Below are 26,892 nucleotides of genomic sequence, written 5' to 3'. Positions count from 1 at the left end.
TACCGTCAAGATACTCGGTTAGAACCAGGACGCCAAGGGTGGGGGGAGACCTCTCCCCTATCGTTTTCTCTGGTCTTTGTAAGAGTATGAGAATCTCTCTCCGCTTTGCTTTAGAAAGAATAAGGCAGCGAAAAAGATGGGAAGAAGATAAATAATAATTTCTAGGAAATGGAACGGAGCAGCTTCTCAGGCAACACAAAGATTCAGTCTCCCCAAGATACTCAACACCAAAATTGGAAAGGACGGAACGGCCTGCCTATCTCCACCTCATTACTTCTGCACATGCGCGTCGTCTGCCACGCGCCTCACCTCCTTTTCCCACAATCCTCTGTTCCGGAACGAGCCAAAGAGAAGAAGGCTATTGGTTGAAAGAAGAGCCAATGAGAGGGCCTGTTACTAGTCTGCGTGCTGCGGTGTAGGGGGAGCGCTTTAGGCCGTGAAGCCCCAGGCGACCCACTGGTTTGAGTACGATGAGCTCCATCGGCACCGGGGTGAGTTCGTTGTTTCTCGGTGTAGTAGTCTAGACTAAGGATTCGCGTGGAAGGGAGCGCGGACAGTCTGCTTGGGCTGTGCGACTCGGGGTGAGCTGGGACTGCCTGCGGGCAAGTGGGCCGCTTCCAGGATGCGGTGCCCGGCGGTCTTATCTACGCTGATTGCTAGGCCTGCGTCTGCGGTGACCGTGACCTGAAGCTTCTCAGCTCAGGTGTAGCGGGCTCGGGGAGGCAGCAGGGAGGTTTGGAGCGGTCTTGGATTGCTGAGTCACTTTCTTTAGCCGCTTAGGGAAACCGAAAGTGGAAACTCGGGGGACCTGAAATAATGTGTTTGAAGGGTATAGGCGACGGTTAGCCTCTTGAGAATCACTGAGGCAGGGCGGCTTGAGATTCTAAGGTCTGGACGGCCTTTGCAGTTCCTAAGGTGCTGCTGACTCACGGGAATCCTCTCTCCTCCCTTCGAGTGTACTGATGGGTCACTCAGTATGAGTCCCTTCCTGGAACCCTGTCAGAACTAATAAGAAAAATTGTCTAAAAAGCGGAATCTGAAGTATCCTCTCTATTTTTCCTTTGTCCCAGCTTTTCCTGCTCAAATTACTTAGCAGTACTTTTGAGGTATCAGTACCGGAAGCATTTAAATGATTACTTTCACTAGACTGTTCAGGATTTTCGTGTTGGATTTGTTAACTTGTTCGGGTTACTGCTTTCCTTTGTTAAGCGTACTGCATATATGAACTCTTTTGCTCACTCCTTTTATGTATTTCTCCATATTGAAAATACAGCTTTTGTTTAGAAATATTTATTGGCTGATTGCACTAGAGGCATTGAATAATGGGTTTCTCACTTTTTCTATTCCCATTGTTCACAAGATTTTGATACTCACCGTTAGGCCCAAATACTGGTTTTCTGAATTTGAAAATAGGCAACTTATGGTTTAATTCATTCAGGAATGAGATGCTAGGGTTGTCATACTGTTTTTGGATTAGTAGATGCTCAGTACTACCTGTTGTAGCAAATTGACTTTGCAACCACATTCATACACTGTAAATTCATAGTATTTAGTTCTACAGTATTTATAAATACAATATTTATAATACAGTATTTATTTTGATACTCCAGCGGTAGAGTTAAGAATCTTGGTATAACAGGTTCACATACTGAGAGTCAGAAAGCACCACTGTTGAAGGCTTATATCCTGTCTTCACTTCAAGAACTCCAGATATGAAGACCTGTCTTCTTGATATTTCTCTCCACCTGATTGCTTAATAGACGTTTCAAGCTACATGTCCAAAGTAGATCTATGGGTTTTCTTCTTCCCTTCCCATTTTGCATCTCCTGCAATTTTCATTTCAGTGACTGGTCCAATACTAGTTGCTCAAATGAAAAAAATTTATGATGCACTTTTAATTTCATTTTTGCTTTGGTCCAATCCATTGGCAAGGTTTGTTTGACTGTACCCTCAAAAGATAACGCCTTCCATCTCTTTTTCTCTAGTCTAAGCCACTACCTTTGGAATACCTGATCTCTGCATCTACTCTTACTCCCTCTAGAATTCATTTTCCAGATGAATGGTGTTTTTAAGAAATTAGGTATAACCCCTCCAACCCACTCCCCCAAACTCCAATGACTTCCTGCTGCATTTAGAATAAGAAGTTAGCTTCCTGCTCTAGCCTAGAAGACCTATGGTTTGGCCTTTACATACCTCTGATACAGTTTACTCTTCTGTCTACCACTTACAGTGCTCAAGACACAGTGGCTTTACTTCTTATTCTTGATTGTGCTAAGCTTATTTCTACCCTAATGTCTTTTATAAACTAGCTGTTTAGGATAGGGAAGAGGAGCTGTCCAAATGCCAGGACAGTTCCTCCTACCTATCTTGAATGGCTGGTTACTTGTTACTTAGGTCTGGCTCAGCCTCAATAAATATTAACTGCCCCAGCAACACCTTCCCTGATGAGGTGGTCTGTGGTAGTCCCCTTCACCCTGTCTTATTTTCATCTTAGTACCTTTTCTGGTTTACTGCTGTATCTCCAGCACCTGGATTTGTTCATGATCTGATTTGAAAATGAAGGACATGTAGAATATGTATTCTTTGCATTTCCTTATAGTGACTAACATATAATAGATGCTAATTAAATGTTTGAGTGCTCAATGATGTGTCCAAGGTCCTTAAGTTTATTAGTGCCACAGCTATGAATTAAAATTTTCTGACTCCCGTGCTATTTCTACCATAGTAATTTTGTAAAAAAAGGAGCAGTGTTCTGTGTGGGAAGAGTTCTGACTTTACCCAGGACTTACATCCATTGCTTTTCAATAGCAGAAATCTAAAGTGTGTAACTTTCTCTTAGTCACTGTTGTTGCTCTGACTTGTTTCCCCTTTTCAAAGCAAATCTTTCTTGAGATTTAACATGTTTGTAATGTGTAAGTCATTTAGGGAGAAAAGTTGTAAGGTATTTACTACCAAAGATACACCATTATAAGCTTACTGTTGTCTTTTTCCTCCTAGTATGACCTGTCAGCCTCTACATTCTCTCCTGATGGAAGAGTTTTTCAAGTTGAATATGCTATGAAGGCCGTGGAAAACAGTAGGTAAGAAACATTGTTTTACTTGAAATTAGCATGTTTTAAGCGGGTATTAAATGTCTCTTTATCTGTGTTTTTGGTAATTAGGCTTTGTTATTGTTACTTTGGCACAAAATGATATATGCCCTAAAATAATTCCAATTTATTTGTAATTTCCAGATCTCTGTTTAGGTCATATCTTTCCGTGACCCTCAGTTCTAAAATTCTAGTTGATTCCAGGATTATGAAATGAAATGAATTGGACTTCTTTAAAAATTTTCTTTTATAACATCTCATTCAGATATCTTAAAAAAAATTTTTTAGGCCTACTAAACAAATGGTATTGGGTGTTTGAACTCAGATTTTGTCATCATAATGAAAAGTTGTACATAGGGAAATGTTTCAGAATTTTTGAAAAGTTCACATGTAAATTTTTTTTTAATATCTACTAGTACCTTCAATATTTGATGGATGTTTCATGAGGGTAGAGACTGAAACTGATCTTTGCATATGCTAGCACACAGACCTCAGTAGTTACTGAATAAATAAATGTTCATTTTTTTGTGCCATCTTTTGACTGGTAGAAAGATATATGGATTTCTACTGGTTTATGAAATAGTATTTAAAATTTTTCGAGCAAAAATACATTTTAAGTCTTCTTACAGGATTTGTTAATGAAGCTAACTTATTTTGTGTTTAAATGTATTATTAGAGATAGTGGTACTTAGAAACTGTCAGTGTCTGATAATATAATAGAAATAAGGCTGATAAGAATTTTAGGCTGAATTGTATTTTATTACTGTATACAAAGCTTGATAGAATTCAGAAGAGAATCAAATTTAAGAAAAAGTTGACACATTTTTTCCCCTATTGATAAAGGAAGATAGACTGTAGACCAAGGAGCTGGAGAAAGACTTGAGGAAGTTACTGTTTTTCTCTTCCTCCTTTGCATTCTCGAATTTTCATTGGTGTAAAAAACTGGTAAGAGATGTCTCGACTAAGAAAAACTGGAGATATATTTTGAAACCATCTGTAATCCAGATAATTGAGACTAGGCTATGAGGATCTGTGTATCTTAGCAATTTGTTTTCCATAAAATATTTCTAAATATAGTTTAAAACAGTTACATTTAAGCAAACTTGAGGAAATATAATTTTCAAAAAATGAAACATTAAAAGTCAATGTATTTTTTTCTGTATAAAGAAAAGATACCAGCAAAATCCCTCTTTTAAAGGGTTCTATGTAACCTGGTATGGTAGAATATTGGATGAGGGTCAGAAGCTGTGAATTTTCCTCCTAGCTGCTGCTTAGTGGTAATGTTATACAGGGTTCCACTGTTCAGTTCTCTGAATGTTACTTTTTTGTCTGTAAAATTGGGATGTGGACATTTAACTTAATTACTTCACATACCTTATTACCATACAGATAGAATACATGGAAAAACATTTGAAAATTTTTGTTTTGTGGGCACAGAGAGTGGAAAATAGAAAAATTAGATTGCATATGAATTTTCTTAAGAGTGTGGCATATAAATTGATAGAAAACATTTACTCAAATAATTTGATATAAGATTATATTCTTGCATCAAAAGGAGGTAAATTCTTTTAGAGAAAGAAGTTTAATCTTGGGGTTTTAAAAGTCAAATATTTTTGAGTACCTGTTCTGTTAAGCATAGGAACTACCAAAGCAAATAATTAATGACATATATGTGAATACTTAAAAGCATTTTATTAAAAATATATAACATGATCGTAACTATTTTATAAAAGTATGCCCTTAGAAGGTAATATGCAAAAGAAAAAAAAGGGGAAGATTGAATTGTAATCTTCCCCTTCAGCCTCAATGAGGAGCCAAGATACAAAAGGAAGATTGTGCAACATGACAGTAAGGCTAGATTGTTTAGAACAAAATTGCTTGGAAAAAAAAATCACTGAGAACCTCAAAGAGCATTTATTTATGTATGCTATAGGTTCTGTCAATATTTATCATTACCCAAAAGAGCATTTATTTATGGAGGTTTTGGTTCTATCAGTATTTACCATATTAGAAGTTAAAACTGAAAAACTGAAAAATATTTATAAATTCATTAAAAAATAATAAATACAACTACATGTTAGTAAGTAAATTAAATTAACATTTATTAAAATATTTGAGTAACATTAATAACACTTTTAATGAAAATTACTTTTCCAAAACATTAAAAAAATTTAATGAGAAGAGTGGCATTGTTTTACATTTTTGTAAATGTATAATTAATTGAAGCTTGATAGAAGACAGATTCTCATTTCTGCTTCAATATGTTGTTACTTTTGTTGAAGCATGTGAAGCCAGTCAGGTTTCATATAGATATGTGGTTGGAAAAGTCAGGAGTATTTTAATGGCCTTTCATGTAATTACGCATGTTGTTCTTCGATACACTAAAACTGGACAAAGGTTAGTTTCTTAAAGGTTCTTGTAGTGTGGAGTCTGAAAACATAAAAATGTACTTTTTGTACTTTTACATTAAAATCTATTGGGCTGTCTTGCACTTTGCATGTTTTACTCTTGCATGATTTGTAACACTGTGAGTTGGTCATTTGGAAAGTATTAGTTCACTGAGTTATAACAGACCTTCCAAATTTGACATGTTATAAACTATCAGAAACATTACACTTGTTAATATCACCACTAATCTGATCATGAAAGTTTGGGAAGCATACAAGCTCACAGTAGTGAATATGTTTCCTAAAATTCCAATTTATGCTTGAAAACTCAAATTTTATCACTGGCAACAAAATACTGTCAGTTATTTTCCTTGAAGTGACAGGCTCACTTTGTTCATTTTAGAAAAAAAGGCTGCCACAGATGTAAATGGAAAATAACCATAGTTGTCTGACCTTCTTTGTGGTAAAAACAGATGTTCCATGAAGAAATTCATAACTCAGTACAGTTTTATCAGTGCTTTTTCCTTTAGGTAACCATTGTATTTTGATGCACAGCAGAAGTACTTTGGCTAACTTCCATTTTATTATAATAATAAAAAGGGTGGTACTCAAGGGTTGACATCTAATAAAATTCATTATTACTGCTTTATCAAGGACATTGTTAACTAAGAATGGCTTAAAAAAGACCTGTGACAGCATAGCAATGGAGAATACAATTCTTAGCTTACTACTAACCATTTGTTGTCACTGCTTTATTTGTGTTCAAGTGCCAGCAGCTTTACCCACCAATGCTTCTGTATCATCAGTGCAAATGACCACACAGTGGCTAAGGAAGATGATGTCTCTGTATTTTTATGAAAATAATTTTGACCTCATAGACTACACTTTGAGAACTTTTAATTTGGAAAAAAGAATGTTTTAAGTGCTGAAAAGTGAGGAAGATGATGAGCTGGAATAATTGGGAAAGGCTACCTGAGGTTGTAGAGCTTGAGTTCAGGTGAACTTGCAAAACTTTGTGGAAATGTATTTAAATATGCAGTGGTGAGAAGGAAGTGTATTCTAGTACCCAGGATAACCTCAATAAAGACATAAAATAAAAATGAACAGTAAGGTATTTGAGAGATGACAATGAGGTTGAATTTCGTAGAGCACAGGATTTATAATAGGAATCTGAGTAAGCTAGATGGGCTTTGCAGATTTTCAGGGCTTTTGAAAGCTAGGACAAGGAGTTTAAACCTGAAAGGGGAGCCCCTGGAGATACCTGAAGTATGGGAGAAGGAGTGTCTGAAATTCTTTACAAAATTTGTATGTATGTGGCTTGGTTCATTTTTCTGGTTGTTTCCGATCAGAATTTTCTTTATTAAAGTGATTAGAAGATGAGAGTAATGAATATATTTTCATCTTGAAATGGCAATATATAATTTCTCTGTATTTTACTTAAGAGATTATTTTAAGATCTATTTTGTTTTAAATAGTTGTACAAAATATATATTTTATTTTTGTATACTTATTATGAGCCACTAATGGTTGTTACAGAAAAAGTGAAAGAAAAAGAATTATAATCTTTCCAGCCAGACTAGTCACTGTTAACTTTTTAGTTTGTATGTATGTAGCCTGTCCTTTTAATGCATATTATGTACCATTTTCAATGGACATGACTTTAGTCAACATTTACTAGCATATGGCTAACAATATGGTAGACACTGTGCCATTTGGTACATATTTTATTGGCATCTTTTTTCACTTATATATTAGTACCTTTCTATGTCATAATGTAGATTTTTGTTGTTGTTCACATGATCATTTATATGGCTCTAATTCATCACACTAGGTTGTTTGCCCTTTCTAGTTTTCAGATCTATTTATTTTAAAGAATTGGTATGCTTTGAGAAATGAATTTGCCTATTTTTTTTTTTAAACTTGGTTTTACAAAGTTTCTTTTATTTTCATTAAAAAAAATTGATTTTCTTCTACTTGTTTCAGTACAGCTATTGGAATCAGATGTAAAGATGGCGTTGTCTTTGGGGTAGAAAAATTAGTCCTTTCTAAACTTTATGAAGAAGGTTCCAACAAACGACTTTTTAATGTTGATCGGCATGTTGGAATGGTAAGGTCACATTTTAAATTGTTCCTTTTTTCCTTGTCCAATTTCTTGTGAAGTAACTAACTGGAATATATTAAAACTGTGATTATAAGAAACCATTGATTACTTTAGCATTGAGGCAGGAACAGAGCAGCCACAGAAGTAATCACAGAGTTACTGGTTTGTGAATAGGTCACTGTCCAAAAGAAGAGTAGCATTCTTAGAACCTGATTGGAGATAGAAATGCCAAGCTGCCTTAAGAAAAAGGAGGGGAGGATGGTGAGAAGTATGTGTAGAAAAGAAATCTTGGCAGCATAGATCACCAATGAAGGCATATGCTTGAGAGACAAAGAATCTAGGTTTTTGTATCCCTAGTGAGGATCACTGTTACTGTTATCAGAAAGATAATACCTTTATAGTGAGGTGAAACATCCAGAAAGGATGTCTGATGAAAGGAAAAGTGAACACATCCTTTTTAGTAGCTTCATAGGCATCACTATATTTCAGTTATTTTATGCAGCTGATAGATTAAGTGAATGCTTTTGCACAATTGCAGGCCAAGACATAAATATATTACTGGTATATACTGAAATCTTCCTGTATAGATGCCAGACTTTCTTCAGTAAGAACGACAACCAAAAAAAGGAAAGAAATGATTTTTAAACCCTGCTTATTGAAAAGGCAAGGAAGAAAAGAGAACACCTGTGTGCTAGGCAGTATGAATGAGACTCTTTACATAAATTATCTCATTTAATCCTGACAACTCAGTGAAAATAATATTAATCAATATTAATCTCATTTTTTACAGAAAACACACAGCTAGTAAAGAAATATGCTGGGGCTCATACTTGGGTCTGCATGGTCTATGTCCAAAGCCCATTCTGCGGAGTGAGGTCCTATAGCTCTGTCTACTCACTCTGCTGAAATACCAGTAGCTTTAGTTTTTCTAAATGAGATGTGTTATGCACAAACACAAAAAGGACTAGCAAAATATAACCAGTAAACTATAAAGCTGTAAGTAAATTTTTTTGCTTCAATTATTATTTTTTGAAACGGTTTTCTCTCCTGAACAAACTTACTATTGCCAGTGAAACTGGTATGTTTTCATGAAACTTGTCATATTGTAACATAGTTGAATTAGTGACTCCTGCATTCTTTCACTTAATAAACAAAACTTTAGGTTAGGTGTATTTTGAAAAAAATCATACACGCTTATAGGCACTTTGGTGATGAAAAAGATTTTATTGTTTTAGAATTTTCAAATTTGTCTCATTTGTTATTTAAAGCCAGGAAATTGATGGTATTCCTTGTAGCTGGAAATTGGCAAAACATTAGACATTTAAGAAAGCTGGAGAAAATGAACAATTAATGTTCTGTCTCCACCACTGTCATCTTCAAGTGATAAATTATTAGACTTCACAGTAACTTTTCTCCAAATCAATGGAAGATTCTTTAAATGGTGAAACTTACTAGCTGGGTATCCTTAGGAAGTTATTCTAAACACCAGTCTCACCTGCAAAACTATGGTGGTAAGAGTACCTACCTTCATGCATAATTATATAAAATGCTTAGCATGTAATAAGTGCTCAACGTTAGGGATTTTCATCATTATTACTATCACTAGGTAGCAGTAGACAAAAAGGCAGTTAAAAATCCTGATAGCACTTACTTTAAAATTCTATACATCTTCTATGCCAGTGGTTCCTGGACTTTGTTGATTCCCAGTACCCCTAAGTGTTTTCAATAATTTCTTTTTTGTTTTCATGGCTTCCCTAGATCAAAAGAAATACCTAGTGGTTCTGTTTATTATATATGTAGATCCAAACAACTGTTTATGTCCTAAAAACTTAGTAGCTGTAAAAAAAATACACAAAGAAAAATATTTTTAAAGAACCACAATTACAAATGTGTGCTGCACAATTTCTTAAACTTTAGAATTAGATTAGATTCTGCCTCCTGCCCCATTTCCCGTTCCGTATTAATTTTTGTGCAGCACTTATTTATCAGAAGAACCCAGCTTCTCAACAATACGATCACATTGAAAGGAATGTACAATGATCTAATGTTGAAACTGAACTACTTCAACAATTTCCCCCATTTTAAAACATCCCCCAGTTCTTGAATTCACTATAGTGCCCTTGGGATATCTCAGCACATGGTTTGGTAACTGCAGTTCTAAACCACCAGTCTTGGAAGATTCGTGGTTTGTCATGTTTTGGTTTGACATTGTAATTTATTAGTCAGGCTGAAAAAGGAGATTTGAGGTTGTACCTTTTAGGTCAAATCTTTTTAATAACTTTTTAACACAGAAGTGCTTTAAATGAAGGAAAGTCCTGATCAGAGCCAATGGTTTTATTTTTCTTTGTTGTTGTTTATTCTTTATAATGAAGTGGTAAGTGGGGAGACATGGAGTATTTATAGAAATACTCCTTCTGAATGTGATCATTGGACAAAACAATGAAGTCACACTTGGTAAATTTCCAAACTGTAATCCTGTGCTCAGTCATCAAAATGCCAGAATGCCTTGTAAAGACCTTTAAGCCAAAAAAATTTATTCTAATGGTGATCTTTAAAAAAATAATAAGCCTACAATAATTATACTTACCAGATTTGTGATAGGAATGTGATCTATTGAACTAGTACTTTTTGTTTTTTTTTTTCAGGCAGTTGCAGGCTTGTTGGCAGATGCTCGTTCTTTAGCAGACATTGCAAGAGAAGAGGCTTCCAACTTTAGATCTAACTTTGGATATAACATTCCACTAAAAGTAAGTTGATAAATGTTGAGAAGCTTTTTGAACAGAAAGAGAAGTTTATTAATAAGCTCTTCTGTTTTCTCGCCCACAGCATCTTGCAGACAGAGTAGCCATGTATGTACATGCCTATACACTCTACAGTGCTGTTAGACCTTTTGGTTGCAGGTATGAAATTTTGTGAGATATTCAGTCATATTTGTACTATAGTTATGTTTTCCCAGCATCTTTTATTCAACTTTTATACCCTTAAAAAATGAACTATTATCAGGAAGTATTCACTGACTAAATAAAATGGTGTGCATAAGAATACTTCGAAAAGTGAAAGACTATGCAGATTTGATAAACACAACTCAGTGATGTTTTAATCTGATTATAATAAATTCTCTGAAGGAAGGTGGTCAAAAGGTGTAAACTTTTAAGGTTTAAGATAAATACGTACTTGGGATGTAATATACACATGATGACTAGTTAACACTGCTGTGTGATTAAAAAGGAGAGTTTTTAATAGAGTAGATCCTTAGAGTTCTCATCACAAGGAAGAATTTTTTTCTTTTCATTGTTTCTATATAAGATGATGGATGTTAACTAAACCTAGTGTGGTAATCATATTACAATACATGTAAGTCAAACCATCATGCTGTGTACCTTAAACTTATACAGTGATGTATGTAAATTATTTCTCAGTAAAACTGGGGAGCAATTTTCTCTGGAATTAGACCTAGACATTTTCAGGAAATTGTAAGCTGGTTTTAAATATATTCCATCTTGTCATTATTAGGTAGCCAACTATACTGACACTTGAGTTTTCTCATTAATTCCCATCATATATATTTTAAGCAATAGGTAAAATCTTCTTAAATGGAAGTTGGCTATTACAGTATTCCGCACATAAATGATAACATAAGATGAGGCTGGTTTCTTTTCTACTTACAATTTCAAAAAATCATTCATGATTATTTAATATCCTAATTTTAATTTGTTGAGCATAAAAAAAAGTGTTGAACCATTTTGGATTATTGCAGAAAATAAATGGAGGAGTACTGGGGAATAACCAAAAAAGAATGAAGGGTGTCTGAGGTGGATTCAGTGTACTCCCTTCAGGATTTGTCCTCTTAGCTTTTTCATGTTTATGCCTTTACCTGTTGGGCCCTGTTATTAATTGTCCTTCTATCTACTGATGTCCATCTTTCTCCCTTGTGTGCACTGCTGTCCTCTCAGGGAAGTTTCATCAGAAAGTTTAATACAATAAAGCCACATGAATTTTGAAGTTTCAAGTATATACCAGTTTTTATCCAAACTACCTTATCAAAGTGCTTACTATGAGTGATATGGGTATTAGTAGTTTATCTTAGAAAGTGTAATTGCATTTTTATCACTGTATATTTTTAATACTATTAAATTAAGAACCATAGTTTAAATTATTAATTTACTTGTATGCAGTTTCATGTTAGGGTCTTACAGCGTGAATGATGGTGCACAACTCTACATGATTGACCCTTCAGGTGTTTCATACGTGAGTAGTTTTGAATCATCTGAAATTGTATTTCTATTTTGCTGGTATCTCATTAGCACTTAAATGATATTTGGATTACATGATGTTTCTTTAAAATTCAAAGAAGGCAACATTTTCTTGTTTAATATTAGTAACAACAGCCTGTGGATATGAAGCAGAGCAGACATTTGTGGCTTTCAATATGCTATTATAGAAACTGCATAGTGAACATAAAATTTGAATGTTATTTCCTTTATAACTACAAATATTAGCAATGTCAAAACAATACAATACCTTCCTTTCTAAAAAAGGATTTTAAATGAGATTTCTTGGACGTTTCTCTAATTACCTTTTCTTAACTGTCTTAATACTTTAATGGTTTTTATACTTGCGAAAAAACTAAGGCTATGTTTTGTCATACACCAATATAGTTGTTACACAAGTAACAAGTATAAAAACCTTTACAATATAAAAAAATGAAGGCTTAAGAGTATTGGACTCTTAGGAATTATTTATTTCAACTTCATTTTGTTACAATGCTAAAATTTTTTTATTCCTACAGACAAAAATGTCTCTAGTTCATGAAGAATATATAATGACATAATTTTTCTTTGGATATACCTCTTGAAAATAATCCAGATTATCCTAGAATTAAGTTTTTTAATCTTTTGAGTCCCTTCATATTCATGTTTTCTGACTATATTTCTCCATACGTGCTTCTGAATGTCATTTAACATCTTTTCATTAACCTTTAAATAGAAACAGTAGTCATTACTTATGAAAGTATATTAATTTAATAATACATGTGTATTTTTGGTGTGTGTTCTTTTTAAATAGGGTTATTGGGGCTGTGCCATTGGCAAAGCCAAGCAAGCTGCAAAGACAGAAATAGAAAAGCTTCAGGTAACATGTATTTATTGCTTAAATTTCTGCTATAACATTATCCTTATGTAGTGATGTTTTTATCACCACAAACTAAACCTTTTACTCCAAGTGTGGTTGGCTGTTTTCAGTAGTTTTCTGAAGGTGGATAAATAGGAATGCTGGCAACATATTTACCTGTAGAGTTGTATCATGGATCCCTTTATAACTTTGATGGCTGCTTATTATAAGCTCTTAATCCAGAAAAATATAAGCAGAAATTTTCATATACTTTCACAAAATCCCTGAAGGTCATTCATGGAGCCCTCTGAACCTTAGGTTAAGAACTTTGGTGTTTTACTGTATCATTTTTTCTTCTCTAGAGCACAGCTTTTGTCTATGGAGCACATTAATACTCTGCTCCTTTGCTTCCCTTTCCTTTGTTCCTATCTAAATGAGGCATGGAACCCTGCCATCTATTAGTGTGAAAATTTTCTTAAAAGCCTACTGGTTTTTGTTTTAGCCATAAATTGATCAACTTAATGGTGAAACAGTATCCACCTGCTTATCAGAAACTTCCCAAAAGACAACTATGTAACTTAGAGTATTTTGGTAAATTACAGTCAGAAAAAATTTCACATACGTTTAATATTAGTGCTGTATTGGAACCTTGCTCAACTAATACTCATTCAACTTATTTAAAGCCAGGTTGTAGAAAACATTTTTTCAGTGCCTGCAACTAATGTCAAGTTCTAGACATTTAAAAGCCTAATTCATGTTTGGTATTTTAGTAAAATTGACAAAAGAACCTTAGAGATCACTTAGCTCAAATCCAATCCAGGGTTAAACACACTGGCTAGAGTCATAAAATACTGCTTATGAACAATTCACAGACCTCACAGTTGTTAAACCAGTGTCCTTTTCCATCATACAATTCCTGGTGTTGTACTAAGTTCCTGTCTTCTATTCTTTTTCCTTTTGCTTTCATCTCTCAGTATTATGTGGAAATCTGAAAATAGAGTATTTAGAACAGTCAACTATCTTTTTGTGCTCTGTGATTAAATCCTAGCAGGGAAAAGGAATACCAACCAATCATAGCTAAGAACTGAGGAAGAGCATTTCAACTGAGGAACATGTACACTTAATGATGAAAAATATGCTCTAAATCAGAGGTTAGCAAACTGTGGCCTGCTGCCTTCTTTTTAAAGTTTTATTGGAGCAAAGCCACATTCAGTCTAGCTGCTTTTGCACTAGTACAACAGTTGAGTTTAATAGTTGGAACAAAGACTGAAGACCCTATCCCATTGACTTCAGTATTACTCTGGTCTGGTTTTTTGCTTATGTTCTGTTTAATAGGAATATCATTTTATGAAATAAAAACTTCAACATATGTAAAAATGTATTTGCTGTTTAAGACATACCTTTTTCAAGTTTGCCTTTGTACATTACAATTAATTTACTAAATACAGAGCTTAACTTGTAAGGGCAAAAGTATGAAGATTGGTATTTTCCTTTTCTTCACCCCCAATTTAACATGAAAATTCTAATCATCAGAAAAGATCAGTACAACAAATATCTCCATCCAGACTGAAGTTATTATTTTCCAATATTTTACCTTCCTGAACTATTTGAAACAAAAATTGCAGACATTGTGACATTGCATCTCTAACTGCTTCAGCATTCATCTCCTTAGAATATCATTATCACACATCATCTGATGTTCAGTCCATAATCAAATTGCCTTAATAATCTTGTGTCATTTGTAACTGTTTTTCAAACCATGATATAATTAAGGTTCACATACTGAATTTGTTTTTCTTATCTAAGAGTCTTCCTCTCACCCCCATATTCATTTTTTGAAGAACCTATGCTGGTTGCTTTTGTAGTTGGTCCCACAGATTTGTCTATTCCCTAATAAGACTGTTAAATTCTTGGGGGGAGTGTATAGCTCAAGTGGAAGAGTGAATGCTTAGCATGCATGAGGTCCTGGGTTCAATCCCAGTTCCTCCTCTAAGAATAAATAAATAAGTAAACCTAATTACCTCCCCCCACCAAAACCAAAATGAAAAAAGTATGGTTTAAAAAAAATTGTTCTTCTTAAACTCAGTATTACGATTTTTTTGTCATTGTTTGTCATGCAGCTGTACCAGCAGAAGGCAGAGCTAGAGCATCGAGATTTCTACATACAAAAAAATAGGAAAAATATTAATAAACCTAGTTTAGAGATACAGTAATTGAATCACCTCAAGTCTAAACTGCTGTATGTAACTTTTATTTTTCACCATTTCCCATCCTCCTTAGCATATCTAGAATATGAATACCAGTTTGCTCAAACTTCTTTTAATTTTGTCATGTGTATTCAGAAATGTATATACCTTAAAAAAATCCTGTATCGTTTACTTCCAATATCTATAGTACATAGACTTCTTTGCTGGGCACCTAAGGACTGTTTTTCTGCCTGATTTCCAAATGTTCACTTCTGCTTTGTGCAGTTTATTTATCTTCAAAATCCAACTATGTTCTAAGAATCCACTCAAGTCTTGGTTCTTCAAAGCCTTCCTTGACATTTTTGCATTTTTGTCTTGAATAATTTCATGATGGACAATTTATCTCATTCCTTCATCCCTCTGTATTTTGTATATAGAAGGTATCATAGTATATTTGCATTTTATTATCCTAAATTGGCTATAAAGAAAAAACACATTTCTTTGCCAGTCTTTTAAACATCAGGGTCTGCCTATGGATAGGTGCATAGAAGAGTCTGGGTTTTTATAAATTTTAATACTTATCACAAAATTTAGTGGTGTCCACGGGTTAAGACTATGTTTTGGTATAATCATTAAAAAACATTAAACTGTAAATAAAAAGCATATTAAATTCTGGTCATTTTGGAAATTTGGTTATTTTCCTTGGTTTTATTTCTGAGAATCTATCTCAAGAGCATGGGTTACTAATGAAAGTTGTGGGAAGAATCTGAAAAGTTACACAAGTGGAAAGTCTTCCTTTGACTCATAACTTAATGAATATATATTTTTTCTGCAGATGAAAGAAATGACCTGCCGTGATGTTGTTAAAGAAGTTGCGAAAATGTAAGTTGAAATTTTCTTTAGCATTGACAAAAATATTTCACTTGACCTTACCTTATACATCAATTCTAAGAGGCTGTTTTGTTTGGAAATAACTCAGTGCATGATTTTTAGAAAGTGAATCCAACATTCTAAGAAGCGTCATTAAGGAGAAATGTCCATATTTCAAGTGACGAGTGAGATGGTAAAAAATAGCTTTTGACAAAATATATTCCTCTTAAGGTGACAACAGAAGAACGAAAGACATGGTGAACTTCTAGGGACTTCACCTGATGGCTCCCAACGTCTTAAATCTCAGAAATCCCAATAGCCATAATCTTAGCTTGTAACTTTATTTTAGGCCTACTGCTAATTCTTTCTATATACATGATCCATGAAGCTGGCTTATTTATAGCCTCTATTTCTTTAGGCAAGATATGTTAATTATAAAAATTCTTATAACAAGATGAGCAGTATTTCAAAACATTTAGAAATAGCTTAAGAAAGCCTAAAGTGGTTCACAGCGAATGCTATACAACAGTAATAGTAAGCAAAGCCAGTAAACCTGAGTGGCAGTGCTTCAAAATTCGTGATTCCTTTTAACAGACTCACAGATAAACACACTTGTGGTTTCTGAAAGGGAAGAGGGGATAAACTAGGAGGATGCTATTAACAGATACACACTACTATATATAAAATGGATAGACAGTGGGGATTTACTGTATAGCACAGGGAACTATACTTAATGTCTTATAATGACCTATAATGGAAAAGAGTTTGAAAAAATATATATATGTATGTATAACTGAAATCACTTTACTACACCTGAAAGTAATGCAACATTGTAAATCAGCTATACTTCAATATTAAAAAAATCATGATTCTTCTAGATCAAAGAATGCAGGCATTTGGTATTCCAAAAAAGATGTAGTAAAATGCTGGTTTTGCAGCCAGCTTTTCAGATTTTTAAAAGTAATAAATATAATATTCCAGGGAATTCACAGCACCTCTAACTATCACGTGTTAGAACTATATGAACGGGCCTAGTCAGTATTTTGTGCAAGTGTCTCAGGTTTTACATTTAATACATGGAAGGAAAAAAAGTCCTAGAGGGCTCTGTTATATAATAATAAATATACTATTTGAACGGTACTCTTTATCTCTAAACTGATAGCTTAACATGTAGAATATTAAAATCAAGTGTTTTATTATTTTGTACCAACTGTCCAGCACTCCTGCTACTGTCATCTCCCCCCACCCTCCCACCATGAGACCCCTCTCCTTTCCAGTTTGTGAAAAAAACAGAATCCATTCTATGATTGTCAATTAATAACAACCTAAGGAACCTAGAAAGTAAATATTCCTCACTGAATTGTGCAACATGATAAACTCATGAGTTTATCAGTTTCCTTCACTGGAAAGTCTTTGGGAAATCAGCCCTTACCACACCTTTTGTTTAGATGTAACAGTAGTATAACAGTAGACACTAATTTGTTCTACATAAGAAAGCCATCTGTTCATCATTTAATAAAATGGAGCACTGTGCATCTCCTACTTAGTTCTGGAAAATTAAGATGCTTTCTCATATTATAGCAAGGCTTTAGGAATACCCTCCAAAGGTGTGTAAGATGGTGAAAAGTATAAAATAACAAAGCTTTGCTCTGATACTATTTTTTTTAACTTCCCTTTTACTGTAATATGTTGTGTGATAGTGCCTCCTTGTTTATTGCAATTTGTCACGTACTATTTGAGGGCCAGGTTAAGGGACATGTAGAATGGTCAAGAGGTTTAAAAATATTCCTGTCAAGAAGGTGCAGACTGAAGAGACCACTAATTGTAAATTAATACATATGTTCGTTTTTTAAAAAATATCAGTTAATGGAAAAAAAACAGATATTCTGTAAAGGAACAGGTAATAATGCTTTTTCCCATTTGAAAATCTTCCTTATGAGGCATCTTTAAGTTATATCTCTCAAAGAATGTATCAAAATAACTTGGGCTGTAAAGGTATACAAGGTATGTTGAATCCTTTGTAATGAGTATTTAATTTTTTACCAGTCCTTGTGTAATTTTCATAATATAGACTATATATAATATGGCTGTATAATTTTATAAATACATTAGGGATGAGTGTTCTAATTTGCTGAGTGCATGAACAAATAGTAGATGACCAAATGAATATAAATTTTTCCTTTTCTGTTCTAGAATTTACATAGTACACGATGAAGTTAAGGATAAAGCTTTTGAACTAGAGCTCAGCTGGGTTGGTGAAAGTAAGTTATTTTTTTCCACATTTATTTGCTCTAGGAGTCACCTGTAGCAAACCTAGTTTACTACTGATTGCCTTTTTCCCTCTCCTTTTAAATTTTTAATGGCGTACACACACACACACACACACACACACACAAATAATGAATTGATGAAGTATCACAGCATGGATAGATACACTCATGTAACCACTGCTCTGGTCAACAAGTAGACCAGCCCAGTACAAACCACTGGGTGTAACAGGCTACAAGGATAGACTGTACAACATGGGGAATATAGCCAATCTTTTGTAATAATTGTAAATGGAATGTAACCTTTAAAAACTGTAAAGAAAATAAGTAAGAATTAAAAAACCAGAAATTAAAAAAAAAAAAAAAAAAAGCCTCCCAGATCACCCCTTAGGCCTCCTTGAAATCACAGCCTTTACCTTCTCCCCAAAGGTAACCACTGTCTTGAATTCTCACACTGTAGATGGTTTTTGCCTGTTGTTGAATTTTATTTAAATGGACTTATACATATTGTATATGTATTCTTTTGTTCCTGATTTCTTCAACATTGTATTTGTGTAAATTAATTTTGTTGTTAGGATAGTAGTATTTGTTCATTTGACTTGCTGTATAGTGTTGTTTTCTGAATACACCACACTGTTTTCATCTCTCTGTTGCTAGAGAGTTGGGCTCCTTCCAGTGTTTGTGTATGAATAATGCAGTTGTGGACATCTTGTACATTTATTTTAATAGACACATGTAGCATCTCTGTTGGAAATAAACTTAAGAGTGGAATTGCTGGGTCATGAAATACGCGTATGTTCAGCTGCAGTAGGTATTGGCCAAAAGGTGTTCCAGCCACTGGGTGCCTTTCCAATACAAATAAAGCCAGAACAAATTTAGCTGGTACTCTTGTTTTGAAGGAAAAGTTCTGCTTAATAATTGACTAGCAGGGAGGGTATAGCTTAGTTGGTAGAATGCATGCCTAGCATGCAAACATGGGTTCAGTCCCCAGTAACTCCATTAAAATAAATAAAACAAACCTAATTACCTTACCCCCTCCAAAAAATTGAAGTCGTATTTGCTTTTTCCACACATCCATTGCTTATTTTTTAAAAACTGTTACTGGGAGCCACCCTCCTCCCTGCTCTTTTCTTTCTGGTATGGCAACCATAGGGCTTCAAGGACAGCTTTTTAATTCTAATCATGCTATGAATGAATGCTAAGGATTTATTACAGAATCAGGATAAATCATGACATAATTTATTCTTTGTTTCTGTAAGAGCTAAATTTGGGCAAATTTAATCTTACATAGAGAAAACACAAAGATGAGTTTGAAGAATCTAGTATTAACCTGTGGACTGGCTAGACTGTATGGTATTGCAAATCACAACATTGTCTTTTGTTTTTAATTCATATATTCAAAAATATATGGCTTATTTTACAGTAACTAAAGGAAGACATGAAATTGTTCCAAAAGATATAAGGGAAGAGGCAGAGAAATATGCTAAGGTAAGCCACAGCATGAAAACTACTTTAGCTGAAAGTATCATGGGAAAATGTTGATTTCTGTTAATTAACACTTAAGAGTTGAGCTGAACTAAGGATAGAAATTTTCTAGGTTATACTCAATGGGAATAAAGTTGCCCTTGTTCCAAAAAAATTTTTTTGTGTTTGTGAAAATGGTAAGGTGTTTTCAGGACATTTAATGCTTTCATATTGTATGTGTATTCTATCAAGAATATCATCACTGATTTGTTAGAGCAAGATATACTTAGTTATCCTTTACTTGGATGTCTTATTCTAAACCATTGTTCATTTTCACTTAATAAAGAATTTTTAATGACAGGTGCTTAAGTAGATTCAGGTTGTTACAGCAATGATAAAAACTGATTTTAAACACCATTTATCTCTTATAACAGGAGTCCCTGAAGGAAGAAGATGAATCAGATGATGATAACATGTAACATTAACTTCAGCATCTATTTTAAATTTCTAATACAGTCCCGTGTAACTATTTAGCCCTGTGGATTATTACATACTCACTGACCAATTTTCATTAAATTTTTGTCTTGTAACAACTGAAGTTTGGTTAATATCTGCTTGACAAAATTGTGGGCGTAATTGGGCACATACTTATTCAGCACTACAATGTAGATTTATGTCTACTTTAAAATTCCTTAATTAAAATACTGCAGAAAGAGGCTTTGGAATCAAATTAAGTTAAAGCTCCATTTCATCACTCGTCTAGAATCTGAATATCCTGCTGGGCCGTTGTATAAAAACTACCAAGCAACCTAGTAGGCAATTAATTGATACCACTGCCCAGTTTTGTATATAGTGAGATGATTGCTGGTCATCAGCTACTGGTAACCTTTAGGTGTGATGCACAAGAAAGAAGTTTCAGGTTGGAGAGTCAAGAATTTTATTTTTCTTTTGAGTGGATTTCAATAAGGATCCACAAAGTCCTTATTCTGTCACTTAAAATTTTTCTTAATCTGTAAAGTTCAAATAAAAATACCCATAAATTTTATGCTAAAAAATAAATCAGAAATATGTGGAAGTGCTCTGTAACCAGAACTGTTACCAAGTGGAATACTCAGTATCACAGCCTTCAAGGAACAGTAGCACTCACAGCAGGAAGAAACAATCTGAACTCAGGCCAAGTATGCCAGTTACACACACACACCCTTTACTGGGCTCATGCCAGTGTCACTCCACTCAACTGTTATGCTTTCCTAAGAAGGTAATCTAGTCATTGAATTTAGCAGCAGGGTGTTGCTGGACTTTGAGCATCTGTATAGTTGAAATAGCAAATCATTATACGTAAATAATTAATTACTATACAAACAACTCAAAACCAGTATCTCATTATCATGGCTGCTTTTACGTAAAATTACCTGCTATATTTTACAACTGATACATTTAACTAAGAATGACACCAGTGGCCTTGGACAAAACACCTAAACATTAAGTTAGATTTACCTACAGACAGATAACTAACTATCCTAAGCCAGTATCTATCCATTCTTTACTTTTCCAACTTCCAAAGTATAAAAGGCACATGAATCGATGCTGTTTTACAGTGCTGTAACTCTGTTCTTAAATTCACGTCAGTATATTTAACACTCTTTAAAAGAATAGACGATGGTTCTAGAGAAACCTAAATTTGAGCAGCTAAGCCCCCTCAAAACATACATCAGGTAAATCTAAAACTACTTAAGCAGATATACCTAGCTTTTCAGCTATTATAAGAGGAAAGCAATTTATTTTCAGACATGCTACACACAGGATTAAAAATAATCTAGGTTCATCTGTAGGAGCACTTTGTAACTACACCATTAGGATATGATTAGTCTGTGAGGGGAAAAAAAAAAAAGCTGGTACATTTTACTTTGACAAGATTACAAATTTATTTTCAGAAAAGATTGAATACCTTATTACCATGAACGTTCTTGATACTGGTACCTAAAAAAAATAGTAAAAAAAATTTTAATAAAGTTTTGGCTTAGAGATTATAAATAATAGAATATATTTAGACTATAAAAGCACTTATCTGATAAAACTATCCATTTGCTTTCATTTCTGTTATTTATAAAGGAACCTGAAAAATAAATGAGAAAAATCATGTTGTAGGCCATCAGTATGTTCAACTGATTGAAATATTTAAAATACTCTTCCAATTAAGGTTTGAAGAGCAAATTAAGATTACTAATTAGTACTCATTTAAAAAAAAATCCCCTTACCAAAGTGCTGTTAAGAAATCAGAAGAAATCCACAAATGAAAAAATCAAGTCTTAATGTAAAACACTCAATTCTAATATGGTTTCTCTAACTTTGGAATCTCTCACCTTTGGAAATGAAACCTAGACTGGACCTCTTACTTTCTCGCACTCTACCATATTCATATTGTATTTGCCAAGCCTAGGCTATTTCTTAACTGGTCTTTCCTAAGGACTCCCACCACCTGCGGAAGAAGGGAATGCATATGGTAGATAATTGTTTCTCCATCTGGTTCAGAGACCACCTGCATAAGAATTCTCCATAGACTTGAATTCACTAGATCTGAAGCGAGGCCCAGGAATCTGTATGTTGAACAACAAACTGATGTAATGCTTATGAATACAGTGAAATTTAAGACTTGCTGATTTTGACACTGCTTGTTAAAAGGAGAATATAGCAACAGAAATAGTTACTTTATTACAGTGTTTCAAGAGAATGAAGGATGAAGCTGTAGGGCATGATGGGTATTTGGGAAAATTTTTTTTTTCTCCATTAGATTTTTAAAGAAATACATGTCTCAGAAATAGGAGCACATACCTACATGATAAAAAGGGAAGTATCTGGTAAAACCTTTATAGATGGTTTCTAATATCTGATGATTCAGCATCAGCTCTCTAAATGTTTCCAACATGAGGGACAAAGAGCCAGGGTGCTAAGGAAGAAATTTTGCAAGTGTTCAGAGATTAAAAAGCATCTTTCATATTTTACTGACACGACAAAAAAAAAAAAGAAACAGCTCTGATTAAGACAGGTCAGGACAATATGGTCAAAGAAAACATCTAAGGGCTTGGTTCCAGCACTGCAAAAATCCCTTAACACAAGATGGATTCCCTTACCAGCAATATGAGGTGATTTAGGTTTACACTGAAAGTATGTTCTACTAACATCTTCTATTAACACCTAATTAGAAGTTCATTTCATAGGATAAAAAATGTGACAGATAATTATTAATTGTTTATATCTAAATGTTACTAACAAAAGATTAACATCATTTTACTGCAATCTTTCCCCGGAAAATATTCACCATTCACTCCATTTCTATTCTAACCACCATTTGACCTTTCACCTGTCCTACTGAAAATAAGAGTAAATGTGGCTGAATGCAGTTCTTACATATTTCTAAAGGAAAAGTCTACTAGAAATGAACAGATACACTTCCTTCACAGGCGATGTAATGAATGACTCATTAAAAAACTAAAATACATTTGACACAGAAAGCCTAAAAGGCATGCCACCAATGCTGGCAAGTCATACACTAATTATTTCTGACAACAAAGTTTTTCTTCCTTCTCCATAACTCTTTCATGATACGAAGCCAAATGAAGCTTTCTGACGAATGACTTAATGTGTAGACATGACATGTCACCCCTCCAATCTAGATTTTTGGACAGCTTCCAAAATGAATTTCAGAAGAGATGCTTTGAACGTGAAACTCAGGCTTGTCTACTCTAAATCCATTCTTTCCCCTAAATGGAAATCTGACAAAACAGGAAGTACTTAGCAGCGTAGAGAAGCAAGTTTTGTGGCTTAAGTATTTACTGGTAACAGTAGTTCTTCGTAACTGTAATAAAATGCAGAACTACAAATTTGAGAAGAAAACAGCAAAAATTTCCCTTGGTTACCAAGGTTCCCTTGACAATTTAAAGGCCTTAAAAAGACAGTATCGTATGATGCATGGAGGAATAAAAAACAGGAAGATGACTTTTCTTTTTGTTACGTTCCTTCACATAAGAACATCCCCCCAAATTAAACAAACACTGAAAGGAGTTTTGTGACTGCATGTGAAGACACAAAGATTCAAAACAAAACCAGAATTCTGGTTTAGTCTGAAGGAACCTACTTTGTGAAAATTTTTTGTTTATGCTTGCTGTAGAATTTGAATATAAATACAATATCCTATCTACAAAAAAATATAAATATACACCTCTAAGTGGGCCATTAGGATTAGCAGTCAGTAACACACTACCAAACATATCATAAACTTACAAAAGGAAAAAAGAATGCCTCCTCCCCCATGACTTCTTCCAGCTGCTTTCCCCACTCTCAATTCCACTGCTGTTGAAACAACTAGAAGCATTTTCAGGTAACAATTACTTTGTATCTTCACTTTAAAACTATCACACCTAAGGGTACAGCAGTATATCAAAGTGCCTAGTAAATGTTAAAACCACCAAATAAATAAAAAGCATTATGATTATCTAGTGCATTTGCCTACTCTGCAAAAGCAGGTTCAGACCCAGAGTAAATCATGAAATCAACTTTGTGGGTCACGACAGATTAAAAAAAAAAAAAAAAAAAAGACTACAGGAGAAAATACTTGAGTGCACTGTACTTGCATTTATTCTTTGTACGAGCAGTACGTAAACACACAAAATAGAAACTTCACTATAATGAAACTGATCCAATGATCTTGCTTAGCTATTATGAAATACCTGTTTTACCAGAACACTAATATAAAACAGTGAGGTAGGTAGGACATTAAAGTTTCTGTCAATTTGATCCTATGTGTTAAGAATATCAGGAACTTCTTTAAGTGCTAAAATTACCAAGTCAATGTCTGATACTTTTGATTTTCAGGGGTTGTTAAGTATTAATTAACCTTTCTGATACTTAAATACCAGAAGTATGCTTAGGAATTCTTTGAAAAAGATGGTGAAGGGGACTGTTAAGTATTAAGAGTTGTAAATACCTAGCTGTGAATGTTTGTCCCTTATACTCTAAAAGCAAACACTCATATAGAGTAATGTATCCCAACCAATGAGAACAGGCTTATGATCAGAAGACAGAGCACTTGGTCTTCAAATCCAGTGTTCTGTATTAGGACACTAACTCAATCCAATATCCCACTGAACTACTGTAAAATTTCTGAGAATTTTTGAGCTAAGGGAACACAGCTGCTGCTCTACCTCTATGAATGCCCACTATGAGCCTGATATTTTCACTTATGTTCCTATTTCCCACATTGCCATTTCTTCTAAACCTAGAGGCACTCCATTACTATTACAGTAACCAAAGATCAAGTAAGTGTCCTCATGAAATATCCCACCCTGTTCCTATTCTGACTATTCCCACTTTTATGCCTAGAAGCATTATGGTATTGTGGTAAGAAAAAGGTGCTTGTAGAGTGAGATTATGGCTTCAATAACTGAACCAGGTGGTTTGTATATTCTGTTATTGGCAACAAATGTACCCTTAGTCCTGGCCAAACTTTTCACAAATTTGGACCACTGTGGGTGAGGAAGATCAGTGGGTGGGCAGATCTAAGAAAAATCAGCTACGGTCAGAAAAACAATCCCTCCTCTAGTGGTTAATTAGACATATCATCCTTTAAAAAACAGTAAGAAATCATTCTAATGAAAATTCTTAACCTATGGATAGTCCCCAGAGTTATCTACTCTCTATACGTTATGGAATCTGACCCAATTCCTAAACCGCAAGTGATCTCATTTGAAGTAACTGATCAGGCAAGGAGTTCCTGGTATACAAAAACTGACAAAGCACATTTTACTGGCAAGCACTTGTCCACTAAATGTCACCTTTTAGCTTGCTGTACCTTTTATAAACCGTGAGTCCACAAATGAGTGCCTACTAAAGCCAAGGCCTATGACAGATTCTAAACTTACAAAGGTGAATAGGTAACAGTTCTGTCTGTAAGATGTCATAATTTAGTGAATATAAATGGACAAAAAGCTAAAATATACAAAGTGGTAGGAATCATGTAAAAGGAAATACAAAAATTCATATGGGCAGATTACCTATAGTTGCAGAGGTATTAAGGAAAGCTTTACTTAAAAAGCAGCTTTTGAACATGTGGTAATAGGGCAACAATACAGATGGCTGGAAAAGTATGAATGAAAACAAAGAGGTGAGAAAACATGGAGCTTGTACAAGAGAGCCATGATAGTTTTAGTGTGACTGCAGCAAATAATACCTGAAAGGAAGAAGTAGAAAATAAGTTTGGGGAGACGTTGACAATGACCTTCTGGAAGTTCTTGAATAGGAGGCAAGATTCTAGATGCTTTACTTTCAGTATATAGGGAGGTATGGGCGCAGAGGGTGGGACAGGAAGCTCTGCTTCTAGTGGCAGGGTCTGGGGAAGGGGTGGCAAGTGCCATGCCTAGCTGCGAAGGTGTCAAGGAGTCCCTGAAGCAGCCCAAAGAGATGAACGACAGAACCAGTTCTGCCTCTCCCCAAGAAGATAAGGCATTCAAGCAGAAACAGAGCAAAGAAACCGGAGGAGCTACAAGCTGTGGGGAAAGGCCCCTGGCCACAGGTGGAATTAAGCAATCTGGCAAAAAGTAAGCTGTTCCTCATGCCTGAGGCAATGATGATCCTTAATTCCAGTCTTGTTTAAACATTTGGAGTCCCTGCTATAACATCTATTGGCCACCTATAGCTAGGATGAAGTCTTGTCTTGGAACCTATTATATACCTATGAATGAACTTTTTGTTAAAAAAAAAAAATGAACTTTTTGTTAAAACTCTCCTGGAATGAGAGACATTATGTAGCAACACTATACACACTACCACCACCACCTAATACCTGGCATCATTCTAAGCACTGTACATGTACTGAACTCATTTACTACTAATCCCAACCAGGTCCGTTCTATTACTATCCCTATTTTACAGATGAGGCAGAGGTTAAGAAATTTTTCCTAAACCACCCATCTCCACAAAAAACCCTGGCCACACCCACACATTCTAAAACTAAGTATCTTTTTTTGCTATCTCTGAACAATTTTAAAAGTTATCATTCTAATGGGGGTTTGGGGAAGACCTAAATCCTGTAATTCAAATGACTTAATCTTCGAAAAATAAAAGATATCAAGGTAAGAGATTAATAAAAGAGAAGCAATGAAAACATACACACAACCACATATTCACTAAAAACTAAAAATGCTGAAAAATGCACAAACGTTATTTCTGAATGTAGTAATTATTTTTCCCTCAATCTGTAAATCTCAACCTGTAAACAGATTACAGCTTTGTAACTCAAAGCTAGTGTTAACGATAAACTTTTTAATACCTATTTAAATGATATCAATGGTGGTCTTAATATATGTAACAAAGTAGCTCAAATTTCATAAGCTCATATATTACCCCAAAAGGGTTATTTAGGTT

General features: G+C 34.4%; 1 protein-coding gene across 1 annotated transcript; it reads left to right on the top strand.

Annotated features, from left to right (window-relative positions):
• The first annotated feature begins 335 nt into the window (after positions 1-335).
• PSMA3 (proteasome 20S subunit alpha 3) lies at positions 336-20,071 on the top strand. The gene is made up of 11 exons (XM_010962214.3): positions 336-491; positions 2,998-3,080; positions 7,460-7,583; positions 10,223-10,324; positions 10,404-10,477; positions 11,753-11,825; positions 12,642-12,707; positions 15,708-15,754; positions 17,936-18,003; positions 19,433-19,497; positions 19,908-20,071. The coding sequence occupies exons 1-11, from the start codon at positions 471-473 to the stop codon at positions 19,950-19,952; spliced, it is 768 nt and encodes a 255-aa protein (XP_010960516.1). The 5' UTR covers positions 336-470; the 3' UTR covers positions 19,953-20,071.
• Positions 20,072-26,892: the final 6,821 nt, after the last annotated feature.

The sequence above is a fragment of the Camelus bactrianus genome, chromosome 6, assembly GCF_048773025.1.
Source record: "Camelus bactrianus isolate YW-2024 breed Bactrian camel chromosome 6, ASM4877302v1, whole genome shotgun sequence".
In the NCBI taxonomy this organism is placed as follows: Eukaryota; Metazoa; Chordata; class Mammalia; order Artiodactyla; family Camelidae; genus Camelus; species Camelus bactrianus.
Note: the sequence above shows the minus strand (reverse complement) of the source record. Positions and strands in the feature narration are given on the sequence as shown.